Raw genomic sequence first — 14,939 nt, 5'->3', positions numbered from 1 at the left:
ACTCCTTGAGTGTTCACATCCATCCTTCTGTCTGTGTGGCTTCATCATTCATTTCATTTCTCTCCCATCAACCTCTGTTTAAGATTCACACCACACTAGCTGCTGCTGCATCTGACAAAAAAAAATACATTTCAATTATTTTTTTATATGGAATTTGGCGGTTTGTTTATATATAAAAAAATACATTTCTACATATATTTAAGTGTTATTGTATTGTGTGTGTGTATGTGTGTATATATATTACATATATATATATATATATATATCAGTATTAGGCAAACGAAGCCATGTTTTCAGTGGGTCAGGATGTTGATAATTGAAGTCTCGTTGTTTGTCCGCTCCAAGTTGAAGTTTCTGTTTTTTTGACACAAGCCCAGTGAGGGTAGTCAGGTTTGGTTTGGGCAGCCCACTTCCACAGTAGCTCTGCAAAACAAGGGACCAAGTGGGGACCCACTCTTATGGCTTCTCATAATGCGTGTGATTCTGTGTGTGTATAGTTTCGAGTCTGGTGTCGTGCCGCAAAAGGACTACACACGTTGTTTACATTGTGATGATGAGCCGGAGCGTCTCTCATCTCTCGGTGACATGTCTGGGTCGTGTCTGTGTCTCGCAGTGAGTCTAATGTCAAAGGAAGTGGGCATGTCTGCTTAGTTTGTAATCATTTTTCCTTTGTAGCACAAGACGAGGCACATCCACTGAACATGGCGTGACACGAGGCAGACGTTTATGTTGCTTTCTTCAATGAACTCTGTTGAAATCTTAAAGTTCCCCGTGGGTTAAATGGATTTTAATTCTTCGTTTTGCCTTGTTCTCTGCTGACTAAAGTCTCTCTGTACATAAATCGTAGGAGTTTTTAGTGCTTAGCTTTGTAATTAATGAGCTCAAAGAATGTAACAGGCTCCGTAAAACCATCCGTGTCCCTCAAAGCTGCCCGGCATTTTAGCTTCTACACATTATTCTTTCTGGAAGACTCTTTGCATTGTTTAGAAAATACTTGCGATGTTTTAAGAATTGTTACTGATTTGTAGCTTTACTGCACAGACCTCGAGGAGGAAACATCGTTTGTCTTGGATGTTTTTTAAAAACGTGCACTCATAACCCAAAAACTTGCCTGAAGCCAAACTCTGTATCAAAGCTTTCCCACTCATCTTTCCACTTACGAGTAGCACCTGTTGGGGGGGCTGTTGTAGCTGCTGCTTGAACATATACTGTATCTTATCCAGGTCCTGCTGCATGTTTGAGGACTGGAGCACAGAGCTGACTGTCCTCAGTCCTCAACATCATCTTTAACTATAGGATAGAAAGGTGCCTTAGATTGAGATTTAGACTTTTTATAATATCACAGGTAAAAAAAAGAAAAGTTTGTCTTTACCTCAGCCTCGACAATCAGTCCACCCAACCAGGGCAACTGTGTGAATATAAATATTTCACTGATAGATTTACAAAGCTCAACAATGCCCTGTCCATAAATGAAATTTGTATTGTAAATATAACTAAAGTGTACTGAATTGTTACAAAACTGTTACACCAATAAAGTCTTGGCAAAAATATTCATTTGTCACGTCTTTATTTTCTCTTTTTTAAATTCTTGTTTTACACTCAACTTCAAACAGAAATCAGGAGTACACAAGCAGCCAAAAAATGGCAACCACTCAGGTATGTAACGGGTTAATCGAAGCTGGTATGCACGAGGAGCTGTAATATGCGTGTTAAAAAGCATGTTTATTCTCGGAAACATTCCAGTAAGGCACCGAAAAAGGCTTCCTGTCTCACGCGGCAGATCAGATTATCGCGCTAATCTGATCGCACAAACAAAATGTTGCCATGTCAGAGCCCAACAAGTCACTAAAACTGAGTTGCAGTTATCTATGAGGCGATACATTATAAAGCAAGTGCATATTTAGTTGAAATTAACCCCTAATATGTCATTGTATATCATCAAAATTGACTTATGACATTTCTATGCAAATTCAGAAACTGTGTCTCTGTTATTTTGTTTGTTTTACTACAAAAATGATCATTTCATGAGAAAAGTTTTCAATTTTGGTATTATTCCACGAATGTGCTTGTCTGCCTTTACAGCTTCTTGGCACAGTCGGGGCAGTAGATATGATCTCCAGTGAGCACGAAGCGCTTGTTGGCCAGCGAGAGGCTGCACTTCTTGCAGTTGAAGCAGTACTCGTGCCAGGAGTAGCTCTCATAGTTCACCACGTTGGTTCCATGGCCGAACCCTGCGGAGACAGAGAGGACAGGACATCCGTCAGTCAGTCGGCCGGCCGGCAACAGGCAGGTGGTGATTCTGTCGCGTAACAGGTGATGCATCCAAACACTACCCAGGATGACGCTGTCATCAGTATACTGTGATTTCTTTGGGGGCAGCAGTTTTCTTTCTCAGGAAGAAATTTAACTTTTTAAAAAGCAAATCTTTAAGTACAATAAGAATTTTCCAGACAGAAGAACTCCATTTCAAACAAACTTTTGTCTGTATGCTAAAATCACTGTAAAAAAAAGACTTGTGCAAACAATTCACAAATTATAAACTTAAAATAAAAGGTTCAAATTCATTTTAAATGACTAAAACAAACAACTATTTCACAACACTAAATCAACTGTACTCCCAGCTCGCCATCCGTAACGTCTTATATCTGCACTGAATCCTAGTCTCACTGAGTCATAAATTAGCACATTATAATCTGTCAGATTATATTCTGTCAGAGATCACAACCAGAAGAAACAAACACACACACACACACAAGACTTTCGATCCATGCTGACCTGTGATGGGGTTCTTGCAGCCGTGGCACTTCTTGGCCACATCAGTCTTGTAACAGTCCACGCAGTAGACGCTGTTCTCGTGGGAAGTGAAGCGAATGCCGGACAGAGATTTTTTGCAGGTGCGGCACACGAAGCACTCGGAGTGCCAGGGCTGGTCCTGGTAGCTGATCCCTCCAGAGGTGATTGGCTTTATAGAGAATTTACAGAGAGATACTTTAATTATGATCTCAAACAATTGTAAAAAAACAAACCTCTTGCAGGATACTATACAGTACAGTAATGACATAGACACATGGTGATTGTGATACAGTCGGTGCTTGTACCTGCTTGCAATGAAAGCACTTCTTGGCAAACTTCTTGTCATGGCAGGGGGCGCAGAAGATGTCCTCGCCCTTGGTGAGGAAACTCTGCGTGCGGATTGGCTGCTTGCACTCGAAGCAGGTGAAGCACTCCTCGTGCCACACCTTGTTCTTGTACTCCACGTTCTTGGATCCTAAAAACACAGAATATTAATAACATTTAAAAAAAAAAAAAAGTTTAATATCTTGTCTTTGGGTCTGAATTAAGTTTGCACTGGGATTTACACACTGATTCGTACAAAGCAAAACTGAAAGAGTACAAAAAAAGTACAAAAAAGCAGAAGGAAAAGAGTAAACTTAAACTCTCTTGTGAGCTAAAACCTTTCTGGCCTTTTCTTCACTAAAGCTGCAGCTTTAAAGGGCCACTTCACCCTAAATATACATTGTTTTTTGACTAATTTCCAGAGATAAATGTGTTATTTGATCACCAGACAGTGGATCTGAGATATATGTCTCATTCCCACAACAACAGAGGAAAAAAATAAAATAAATTAGACAAAAGGTCAACGTCAAAGCCACTTCCTCCCAAAGAAAATAAAGGCCCTTCACTGGTCTTTACTGTGTTTATGTCATGCTTAAAAAAGAAAGTAAAAGATCTGGGGAAAAAAACGGGTCAAATTTGGTCGAATTAAACAAACACAGCAGCATCATGGTCTTCATTTGAAAAAAAATGGGTGAATCAAAGTATTTGCAACTATATTAACGAAGTTATCTGCAGCTGCTCACATTAGTCACTGATTCAATCCTGCAAAATCTCAGCTAATCTGCTTCACCACAACTGTGTGCGTGGGTTTTGATCGGATTTCGAAAACAAGCCTTTGCCTTATTTGAGTTGAAATGTTCTTTCGTACTGTATTTTTGTTATAATCTGGTTGTTTTTTCCATTAAGTCTAATTCTCGCATCTATTTAAATGGAGCAGGTTAAAAACAGAAGTATCACACTTGTACTCACCTGGCATGACCACTTTATAGCAGCCCTGGCACCGGTTGCCGTCTTCACGAGCCCCACACTTGCCACACATTATCTTGCCATCGTCGCGTGCGCTGAACGGCTCGCTGGCCAGCGGCTTGTAGCACTTGGTGCAGCGGAAACAGTCCTCGTGCCAGTAACGGTTCTTGTGATGCAGCTCCTGGATGCAGAGGGGGTGGAGCAGGGGGGAGCAGAGGGTGAGCAGAGGCCGCCTCGTGCAGAATTCAGTTAAAGTGGAGTTTGTTTACTCGTCATGTAGATTGAGGCTCGAGGCCACGGCTGCAGAACGGGCCCATGTGGCAGGAATTGCAAGAGGCGAAATGGGATGTGGTGAGCCATGAAGGAGTTTGGGAACTCGGATGGTGGAAATTAAGTAGGAAGTGTTTAAGGCCTATTGGTCATAATAATGTTTGTTTGTTTGTTTTTTAAACACACACACATTTTGACTGAGTGATGAACAGTAGTAGTGAGAGTAGTTTGGAAATACAGACTGCAGCTGGATGACAGACGACTTGTATAACATGAAAATATGCTCTCATTGTCTTGTCTTTTATGGTACATTCGTGTTTTTTTATTTTACATGGTTCAAAAGGGTCTCATATATTTGTTTTTATACTCGGTATTGTAGGTGTAATTTGATTTAGGAAACCAGTAATTTAAGCCTACTACGAAAAACATAATACCCCTAACAATAGTTTGGAATTCCTTTGGAAAAGTGTATCAACTCCTAACTTTTTGACGTTTTTTGGACGAAGAAGCAGAATGCTTGATGTTAGCAAGACTGCGAAATATGCCATTACCCCGACCTCCCCAATTTTGTGATGATTCTGGATATAACCCTATATGGGCAAAAGTATTTGGCCACACCTTTAAGTATATGGAATTAAGGAGTTTCTATCATAAACTGTTATAACATATACTGTCTATGTCAACAGTTCAAGTTTTTTTCAACATGACTGTGTCCCAGTGCACAAAGCAAGGACTTTAAACTCAAACTCATTTTAGTGCAAATTTGTTTTACATTTACAAAGCATGTTGTAAACAACCTGAAATTTCTTGAGGAAAAAAAGGTGCAATTTCAACAATATTATGCCTAAGTTAAACATTTACACATGTGCATTACAACTTAAAGATCACAGTGGATCTACAAAGGCACAGCACATGTAGTCACTGCTATCTGGGACTGAACAATATAGTATTTTAAAACAACAACAAATTCCTCCTGCAGGCCAGATCGGACCCTCTGATGTTCAAATCATTCAAAGTGTGGTCAGATACGTGATGTTTTCTTTTGTTGTCCTCCTGCACTCACTCATCCATCCAACTCACACACTTTTCACCTTGGCATCAGCACCGATGGGGCGCTTGCACTCTGCACAGGTGTTGGCGCAGAGCTTGTCGAAGCACTTGGGGCACATGTGCTTCTCGTCCTTCTTCACGTACTTCTTCCCGTGCAGGTTGTCACGGCAGTAGTAGCAGTCGAAGCGGTCGGTCATGGTGGACGTCATGTAGCTCTTGGGGCCTGTGGAGACACAGGAGAGGAGAGTCTGTGAGCACTGAGTCTGTGGCCTCTCTTTATTTTATAATGTCACATCACATTAGTCGCCACACGGGGTCAGTGTTGCCTTTTCTTTTTTTTTAGCTAGAGCTTAAATCCCAAATAAGTTTAGAGTAGGGTTTGGTGAACAGTACACGCAGCAACGTTTCTATATTTTTATTTATTTATTTGTTTATTAGGACAAAGACCTTGAGATGCATCGTGTCATTTTCAAGAGGGTTCAACACACACTGAAAAAAGGAAATACTAAAGTGTGTACCATCCCTGTGAATTTTAGTTTGTTCAAAGTCAGTCAGTCATCATCTAACCGCTTTATCCTCCACCAGAGGGTCGCGGGGGGTGCTGTGCCAATCTCAGCTACATCGGGCGATAGGCGGGGTACACCCTGGACAGTTCGCCAGTCCATCGCAGGGCCACACACAACTAGAGACAAACAACCATTCACTCTCACACTCACTCCTACGGTCAATTTAGAGTGTCCAATTCACCTAAGCCCCACATTGCATGTTTTTGGACTGTGGGAGGAAGCCGGAGAACCCGGAGAGAACCCACGCACACACGGGGAGAACATGCAAACTCCATGCAGAAAGGCCCTTGTTCCAACCGGGGCTCGAACATGGGTCTTCTCGCTGCAAGGCGAGAGTGCTAACCACTACACAACCGTGTGGCCCAGTTTGTTCAAAGTATTTAACTTAATTCATTAAGGTTTTTTTTTTCCAATTTAAGTCTCCCTTTTTTTGAGTGTGTCAACATTTTCTTTTTTCCAGTTCACGTGCAAAACTACACTATATATATATACATACATATAAAAATGAACACTACAATTACAAAACAAACAAATAACTACAAAAACAGATGGAAGACTAAAGATTTTACCAGAGAATAAACAACAAAAATAGCAAACAAACAAACAAAATAACACACACACTCACATACAACTTACAACCTTATAAAAACAGCATTATTAAAAACATGAGCAATTTCTGTTTTTACACATTTTTAAAAGGATGAAACAATGGAAATAAGCGGATATTTATAGGTCACTGTATGAACTTGTTAGTAAGTAATTAGATGTAAACAGGACAAAAAAATCTTACATAAGACAATTAGGTGAATTAATAAAGTACTGAACAATGATGTGTGAAGTGGGAACAGACTAAAGTAAATGTGTTCCAAACGACATTGAAGGCGATGAAGGTTTGATTTTGACCCATCCCTGTAAACATATGTGACGCCTGTATCTTAAAATGCAAAATTAGAGCATATTTTTGTCTCTATTTTCCCATTAATACACAGTGACATAAAGCTCTAGCAGCAGCAGCAGCAGCATACCACTCTGATGAGGAGTATGATGTAAAAAAGTAGCCCACAGTGGTCTGTTTATTGTCTGCTGGCCTCCAGACTTTTATCATGCTCTCTCTGGGAGGCTTAGCTCATATTTTTAGACAGTCTGGCTCATTCTCTCCAAACCCCCTCCCACCTGGACGACCTCCCTCACTGAGTCTGACCCCCACACTCTCTCTCTCTCTCTCTCTCCTCTGCCTGCATTTTAGTCAGGTCACTTTATTGGCCCTAAGTATGAGCTCCGAGTTGCCTCCACTCCTCCATTCATCAACATTCCAGCGTTTCGACCACAGCCAGCGTCCACCGGGAGCTGTTTCCTGGAACAGCTGTGTGTGAACATGGTTGAGCATTATCTACATCGCAGGATGTCAGGGAGAGCAGCTGAACTCCAGCAAAAAGTGATTTGTCCGGTGCGACGCTAATCATTTTAATCCAGTCAGGACGACGGAGGGGAACAATGGGTGGAATGACATTTTATCTGCGTAACCATGGGGACAGGGGAAAATATTTACCAAAGGTTACAGCAGCTATTTAAGTGGGATGAGCTACACGGCCATGTGAAAGATATGGGCTTTCCAACGTGTGTGTTGTGTGTGTGTGTGTGTGTGTGTGTGTGTGTGAGTGTGTGTGTGTGTGTGTGTGTGTGTGTGTGTGTGTGTGGATGTGAGAGAGTGTTTTTTAAGGAAGAGAATTATCAGCAGCTGTGCAGCAAGAATAAAGACTGGACTGAGCCCCGGGACTCACCACTCTCTGCCAACACTGCGCCATTTAATGGCACTGAAACAAACAGAAGCCACCCAGTCAACAAGTATGGAAGGAAATCTGTGCCTCCACACTTTATAATCATGTAAGCCTTCAATGTTCACTTTCAATGCTCAGTCAAATTCAGTCTCTCAATTCAGATTCAACATCTTGGACTCAACTGATTTTAAATATTTGAGGATCTTTTTTAAAAGAACTTTGGGATTGAATTTGGCTTATCAAATTTGAGCACTTTGAATATTGACTGTATTTTAGAACCAAAAAATGTCCTGCAAGTAAGTGCTTGTGTCCAATACAATTTACTGCATGTTTAAATAGTGTATTAACAATTTAAAATATAGAAAACAAAAAGTTTTATTTAATAAAACACTGTAGTTGTACACGAACACCAGATTTTGTGTGTTAAATTTGAAATTTGAACAGTATAACACATGATTAAAATAACATTTGATCGAGTCTTAATGTCCAAAAACTGGCCAAAAAATTAAAACTATGTATTGGTGGGTTTTTCCCCCATGCTCTCCTCTCTAGTGACAAAGATGCTGATTCACCACATGTTGCCTCTGACTTGCAACTTCATGTGCGATACGCTCGGTGTTAAAGGGTTAAACGTGTAAATGTTCTGTATTTGAACTTTGAAGAATTTGAGGATTTCAAAGCAAAAGATCACCCAGTGAGACAGATCCACTTCAATAACAATTAATCCTGCCGCACTCAATCTTCCATCTATTTGAGATTTATCTAGAGTCTCTATTTCAGGTGCACACTGATCCCCCGAGGACACAAGTGGTAGAGGAATGCAGAGTGACGACGACGGGAACTATGCAGCTATTGTGGCTCCAGTCGTTGACATGAGTCTAGTACTTTAATCTTTTGTTACAGACAAAAGTGCAACAGCTGCTCCCCTTCAAGCAGTCGTGGTATGTTCAGACGATCAGCTGTGGAGGGAGAGGATTGTACCACTCTGGTCCCTTTGGGGGCGAGTCCTCTTTGGGAGGAAAGGTCAGAGTGAGACGTGAGTCAGAGGCTGGATCGAGCGGATTAAAGACAGAATGATGCGGAGTAGAGTATCAGCCAAATGGACCGCCACATGTTTTTAAACTCTGTGTTCTCTGACGCTTTGAGCGCAAGGCCTCGCACAAAATGACATCTTATCATAAGAAAAAGAAAAAAAGTTTATGTATGCTTTCATCTGTATAATGTAATTCTGAAACAGAAGAGAATCTGTTCTTTTCGCCTTCCAGCGTCAATAAATGAGACAGTTTTCAGTAAATACAGATTTCTGCTCGCAGATTTGTGCAACATATGAATACAAATCCTCTCCCAACTCTTTAAAAATCTCAGGAGAAGCCACTGAAAACACAAGCCCAAAAAGAACTTTCGCAGTTAAATACTCATTACGTCTCAAATGATTCCCATCATTAAAATGAGTGTCAGCTGACAAAGCGCACAGTGAAATGATAATTTATCTGAATGAAAAGGTATAAATATGCTGTTTTACTAAGAACTAAGTCAGTCAAGTACTAAGCAAAGCTTTCCAAATGCAGATACTGTACTTTACAGAAGCCAGTGGAACACAGGGTTGTTTACGTTTTTACACCTGATAACATCTTAATTGTCATCCTAATCTGCTGCCGTCTTGTCTCATCTTTACCTGAGTGTCTGTAGAAAGTCATGTTTGCTTCCAGTCGTGGACGGAAAAGACGATGGAGAAGAAGAGACGAGACGACACAAGGACAGGAGGAGACCGTAGCATCCACACAAGGTCAAACCCACAGACCTGGTTAAGTTATGGGGGTCTGTATATACCCCCACTGTGACACACCTACCCCTCGACCCCCGTGGCCAAATCCAACCTTCGGCCCCTGCGCTCCTTTTTAGGGTATGCATTAAAGAGGAGAATGGGGCGGGGGGGGGGGCGATACATGATTGAATTCCACTGCCGTAACATCAGAGGTTAAAAAAGAAAACACAGAAATCCTACTGTGATTTTTCTTCTTCTTTTTTTTTTTTCTTTAAAGATAGACACGGCGGACAACAAATACTCCCTCTGCTCCGACACACAAAGGTCGTGTAAGTGTTCGGAACATCTACAGATGACATCACTTAACTCAGAGGGATGACTCACACACAGCAGGAGCAACTGGACATGAGTGAGTGAGCTGAGGAGAGACAAAGTGTTGTGTAAGTACAGTATTCTGTCTCTTTGCATACCTTCATTAGTGTTTATATACATCTACTGTATAGACATCTCATGTCAGAAGCAACAGTGTTGAGCCTTAACATGGAATGAGGGGTGCGGGGCGGTGACAATACAAACAGAATATGAAAGAATATGTCTTTGTAAACTCTAAAGTTTACTGGGTCATAACGGGAAAGTGCTTCATTAGAGCTTTCAAATCCTGATAATTGAATACGCCATCAAAGTGGAGATGCATTCTGGCCTTTTTAGTCAATTTAGTCTTATTTACACAACTTGTAATTATGGAGCAACATTATCATCCATTCGTTAAAAATCTATTTCTTTAAGATGCATGATGACACGTAAATGGATGATTCTGCACATAATTGACTGTAGCCACGTTACATTGCTTGGCGATTATTCAGATTATTCCACAAGCAAGAACAAGACATTTCCAACTTCATATTTAAGTCCATGCTGATCTCACTGTTTTTAGTGACGTCAAACTGTATTTCTATAGCACAGTAAACAAAACGGTTAATCACCCAAATGCTGCACTAATAATCCAAAATGAAATACAGTAAAAACATATACGCTATGATATATAGAAGTCATTTTAAAATAAGCTGTGCATGTACCATAATAAAACCAAGGTACCTTACTTTTTTTGGTAACACTTTATATTAAGGAACACATTCATATAAGTAGCATACTAGCTCTTTATTAGTAATTATTAAGCATGTATTATCACCCTAACCAGGAAAAATCTAAATGCATGTCGTAATAGAGGTAGAATAAGGTGTTAGAGCGTGCTTCATAATTACTAATAAAGGGCTAGTATGCTACTTATGCACGTTAGTAAGCACTTAGTTAATGGTGAATATAAATATCCTTAATATAAAGGGTGAAATTGAGGCTCTTACATAAAGAGGTAGGTTGTTCCACAAAAATGTCTCTACCCGCTCAGATTTGTAATCTTAATCTGGGTAAAAAAAGTAGCCACGTGGATTAATATGTAAAAATGTGGATGCAATGTGTCGTGATGCATCGTGGAATTAAATCGAATTGAATCATGAGATCGGTGAAGATGCACAGCCCTCGTCCACTTGACACAGATACAACTTGATTTATCTCCTCATAGGACAATTTCAGTTTCAACAGTTAACAGTTTCACCAAAACACAAATCCACAGAAGCACTACATGGCACGTGGGAGAGAACGCACTAAGAACTATATTAAAACACAACAATGTAGCCAAACTGGGCTAAAAACAAATGTAAAAATTAAAAATAGTTAGTCTCTACCTCCTCCTGGGGGAAATATGTCACTGTTGTGCTGTTAAGTGCTCTGTTATGTTTGCCAGCTCTTGCTAATTGCCTCTGTCTGCCGTTTGGCGCTGGGCAGGAAAAGCGTGCTGACTTTTTAAAGGGCTGTTTCACCACAAACATGTGTGTCCTGCAACTGAGGATGAGCCAATGGAAAACAATGGGAAACAATAATGTTCTAGGCAATAAAAAACAAAACAAATGGGCTCAAAAAGCTGCTGAGGGGAGCTGCAGAGATGGAACAAAAAGAAAACAAAGTGTTATCATTTATGTAAATAATACAAAACACAAAAGAAGCATAATCGTCATTGCCATTTTCTTCTCATGCAGTCCAGAAAATGTGGCTCGACAGTTGTGTCTGATTGATTTTGGCCGTTAGTGTGAGACGGGGTTTAAACAGAGAAATAGGACAGAGACGAGACGAAGAGCCTGAAAAGACAAACTCAGACAGGAGATCAATCGATGGATGAGACTCACGATAAACTCTCTGACCTCCAGAATCACAAAACCTTCCCATTCAAAGGAAAACTTGCCTCTTAACTTCATTAAAGGACCATCTTCATATACGTTATACACAACACAAGTGAGCTGGGCTGTGTGTATGTGTGTCTGTGCATAAGTGCTCCGTCATTTAAAAGTCATCTGTGTGTAATTACAGATTTGATTTGGCCCGTGACCAGGGAACACAACATCACGACATCTGTCTCATTTAATAATCTGTCACCCGATAATCTGAACCCACGAAGGCTATAATTCGCGTGCAGGACGGCGCCAGCCAGGACTGCCCACCTGCAGAAGCCTCCACAACAGATGGAGACATTTGTTCTGTTTGTCATACGACAAGATGAGACAATGAAATTAATTTGAGGTCAAACCTCTAAAATCTAATAATACGTCTCTTTTGATATTAAGCGGTTGCATAGGGGTCTGAATGTGGTATTTTAATGACTACATGTTCAAATATTCATTTAAAGCTTCAGTGTGACACTCTCCCCGTGTGTGCAGGGGTTTTCTCCGGGTTCTCTCATGGGGATTAGGCTGGATTAAACTGGACACTCTAAATCAGGGTGTCATTTTAAGTTCAGGGGCCACATACAGTGCAATTTGATCTCAAGTGGGCCGGACCAGTCAAATAATAGCATAATAACCTATGAACAACATGCACCGCCAATGTTTCCCTTTGGCACAGAACACAGAACATTTAGCCACAGGTATCTGGAACTGGAAAATATAATATTTAGAATTTTGATTAGATTCTATTATGTGTCCCTGTGACATAAACACAACACATGTTTATGTAGATGAAACATTTCACAGTCCATTGTTTTGCTTTTGTTCATTGTGAGTAGAAACATGTTGGTGTAAACCTCATGTATCCACTCCAGATGTAGATTTAAAGTGCCTGTTTTAAAGCACTGGGAACAAAACGATACGTGGTGAGCTAATACATAAACAGAACAGTCATGATTGAAATTCCCTTTCTGGCAATAGATGCCTCAAAAAGTTCTACCGTGACCAAAGGTTTTCACCTGTCCAGGCTCGCTGCAGCAATCAGGCTCAAGTGAAGCCACCTGTGGCCGCTTAGCTGAGCCTAGAGGCCGATACGCGTGTGTGTGTGTGTGTGTGTGTGAGTGAGTGAAATCATGTTTTTCATTTTCATCGTATAATTTAACATTTACATAATATTGACTTCACTGAGTAATACTGAGAACATATTGTCTGTTTTAGTTCCCCTACCTTTACCTCATGCAATGGTCCGTTCCAATTAAGGCGGAGCTTAGAAGGCGTGTGTATGTATAAGAAGCCACTCTGGGTTTGTAGCGATAATGTGTTAAATTCTTTTGAATGTGTTTATACTGTTGGTTGGTTTTCTCAGGACATTTGCTTTCCTCTTCTGTTTCATTGGGTTTTTATTTTATTTTATGGTCAATAAAACCACAGCCTTTCTTGTTTTTCTGAGCTCTTATTCAAGTAAAAACACCTGTTTCCTTGTCTCCACTGCTGCAAGCCACACTCAACAACAGTCTCTGGTTTATGTGTAGCCTTACTACCGGCCCACTGGTCTTTTAAATGAGCCTTTTTTTTTCTTGTATCAGAGCTTTTCATCTCTGAACCAACACTACCATTTCAAATCACTGGTCGTGACTCTTTCTCAGTCAAAAGTTTAATAGAAATAAGATTTAACAGGATCAGATTTCCGTGCACCAATTTATGCTGAAAAAACATATTGAAAAACTCAACACACATTTTTCTCTCATCCCATAAAAATATTTAGTGTGTCTAATTGTATTATGTGGTCATTTGTTATTCCTGGCTTTGTACAAATGAATAAAAAAAAAGAAACATTGTCAACAGAAAAGGTCGACAAGAATTCAATTCCAGCAAACAAGCTACATTTTTCCGATGGTATTATCGGTCTATGCCATAACGAGGTTCGTGTCTTACATGGAAATTGAATGCAACATTTCACCTTTGCTTCGCTGTATCGGCCAAATGTCAAAAAGCACAGAGCGTTGTGTTCTGGAGGACGTTTCCTGCTTTTGTTTTCGTTTCATACGAATCCCGCCAAAACTAGAGTAGTCAAATGATAAAATCAAGAAAGACTTGGCCATGAAAAGTCATTATCTAATTCAGTCCAGTGGGGGAAAAACAAACAGGAGTTGTTTGCTTATTCGCTCCCGTTTTCACTTTCTCACAGTGTTTGCACAACGTACACCTGGCCTCACACAGCGTGTGCTGCAGTCACTCCCACCCTGGTTAAAAATAAAGGTGGAATGTAGTGTCCACCTCCCCATCGAACACAAAACACAGAAATAACTCCTGATCCTCTGGTCTATTCAGTCTTTTTTATGTATATTTTCAGAGAAAAGTGGAGGATAAATGCTTTTAAATATCACTTGAACAGGCAGCTTTAGACTCTCAGATCTGGTGTAAGCTTTTAAACTCATCATGACATGTGACACATGCCACAACGTGTTTGGTATGTGATGTTCACATGGCAGATAGGAAGTTTGGCAGCACAGCGGGGAAAAGTGACCCCGTGCTTCCTGAACGTATGAGAGAAACAAGCAGCCACACTTGCTTCATCGTGTTTGTGTCTGGATTACCAGTTTTTCTTTCACTCAGTTCCTCCTGTAGTCTAAATAATAATAAATGTGAAATAAACATCCACAACCCCATTCATCCTGTTCACGTTTGTCATTTTAGATATCCACAACCTCATCCTTCCTGCATGGACAACTGACGTAACCGTTTCCATGAAAGTGGGTCATTTGTGGAGGTTTGTCATTACAGATGTACTTATGCATATATAATTGTAAATATCAGTAATCCCAGTTTGAGATATCTAGTATTTAAACTTGATAAGAAATAATTCCACTTAAAGACTCTAAACTCTCACATTATTTTGCCTTAGGAAAAATAATGTTTTGGATATCTGAAGGTTTCATTTTGGATACACTGAATTACAGATATCTGTCCTGCCACAAATGTGACTTTGTCTCTCAGTATGACCTGGACGTCCATGTGTCTCCTCCTGTCGTTCTCCAAATCGAGTTAGAGGGAGAACAGACCAGCTACAGACGGAACCATATCTCCTCCTGACTGAGGAAACAATGACTCATCATCAGCCACACACACACACACAGAAAAAGACACGCACTGT

At 40.4% G+C, this 14,939-nt stretch overlaps 1 protein-coding gene and 1 long non-coding RNA gene across 7 annotated transcripts in view; one reads left to right on the top strand and one right to left on the bottom strand.

The window, feature by feature from the left end:
* Nucleotides 1-1,550: 1,550 nt before the first annotated feature.
* Nucleotides 1,551-14,939, bottom strand: part of fhl1a (four and a half LIM domains 1a) — a 19,597-nt gene continuing 6,208 nt past the window's right edge. Inside the window, exons 1-6 of one of the 2 annotated variants that reach the window (XM_044041183.1) lie at nucleotides 9,423-9,527; nucleotides 5,445-5,626; nucleotides 4,087-4,264; nucleotides 3,099-3,268; nucleotides 2,776-2,962; nucleotides 1,551-2,231 (exon numbers count right to left, since the gene is read on the bottom strand). In XM_044041183.1, coding sequence (XP_043897118.1) covers nucleotides 2,077-2,231; nucleotides 2,776-2,962; nucleotides 3,099-3,268; nucleotides 4,087-4,264; nucleotides 5,445-5,626; nucleotides 9,423-9,444 — 894 coding nt within the window. In that variant the 5' untranslated portion in view covers nucleotides 9,445-9,527 and the 3' untranslated portion in view covers nucleotides 1,551-2,076. Of the gene's footprint in view, nucleotides 2,232-2,775; nucleotides 2,963-3,098; nucleotides 3,269-4,086; nucleotides 4,265-5,444; nucleotides 5,627-9,422; nucleotides 9,528-14,939 lie in introns of those variants that run through there. The other variant, XM_044041184.1, reaches the window with a different exon arrangement.
* LOC122779000 overlaps nucleotides 9,540-14,939 on the top strand; it is a 26,243-nt gene continuing 20,843 nt past the window's right edge. For all 5 annotated transcript variants that reach the window (XR_006361494.1, XR_006361496.1, XR_006361495.1 and 2 more), the window contains exons 1-3: nucleotides 9,540-9,650; nucleotides 9,790-9,952; nucleotides 14,483-14,555. This is a non-coding gene — a long non-coding RNA (uncharacterized LOC122779000). The remainder of the gene's footprint in view (nucleotides 9,651-9,789; nucleotides 9,953-14,482; nucleotides 14,556-14,939) is intronic.

Source organism: Solea senegalensis, linkage group LG12 (genome assembly GCF_019176455.1).
Source record: "Solea senegalensis isolate Sse05_10M linkage group LG12, IFAPA_SoseM_1, whole genome shotgun sequence".
NCBI lineage: Eukaryota > Metazoa > Chordata > Actinopteri > Pleuronectiformes > Soleidae > Solea > Solea senegalensis.
Note: the sequence above shows the minus strand (reverse complement) of the source record. Positions and strands in the feature narration are given on the sequence as shown.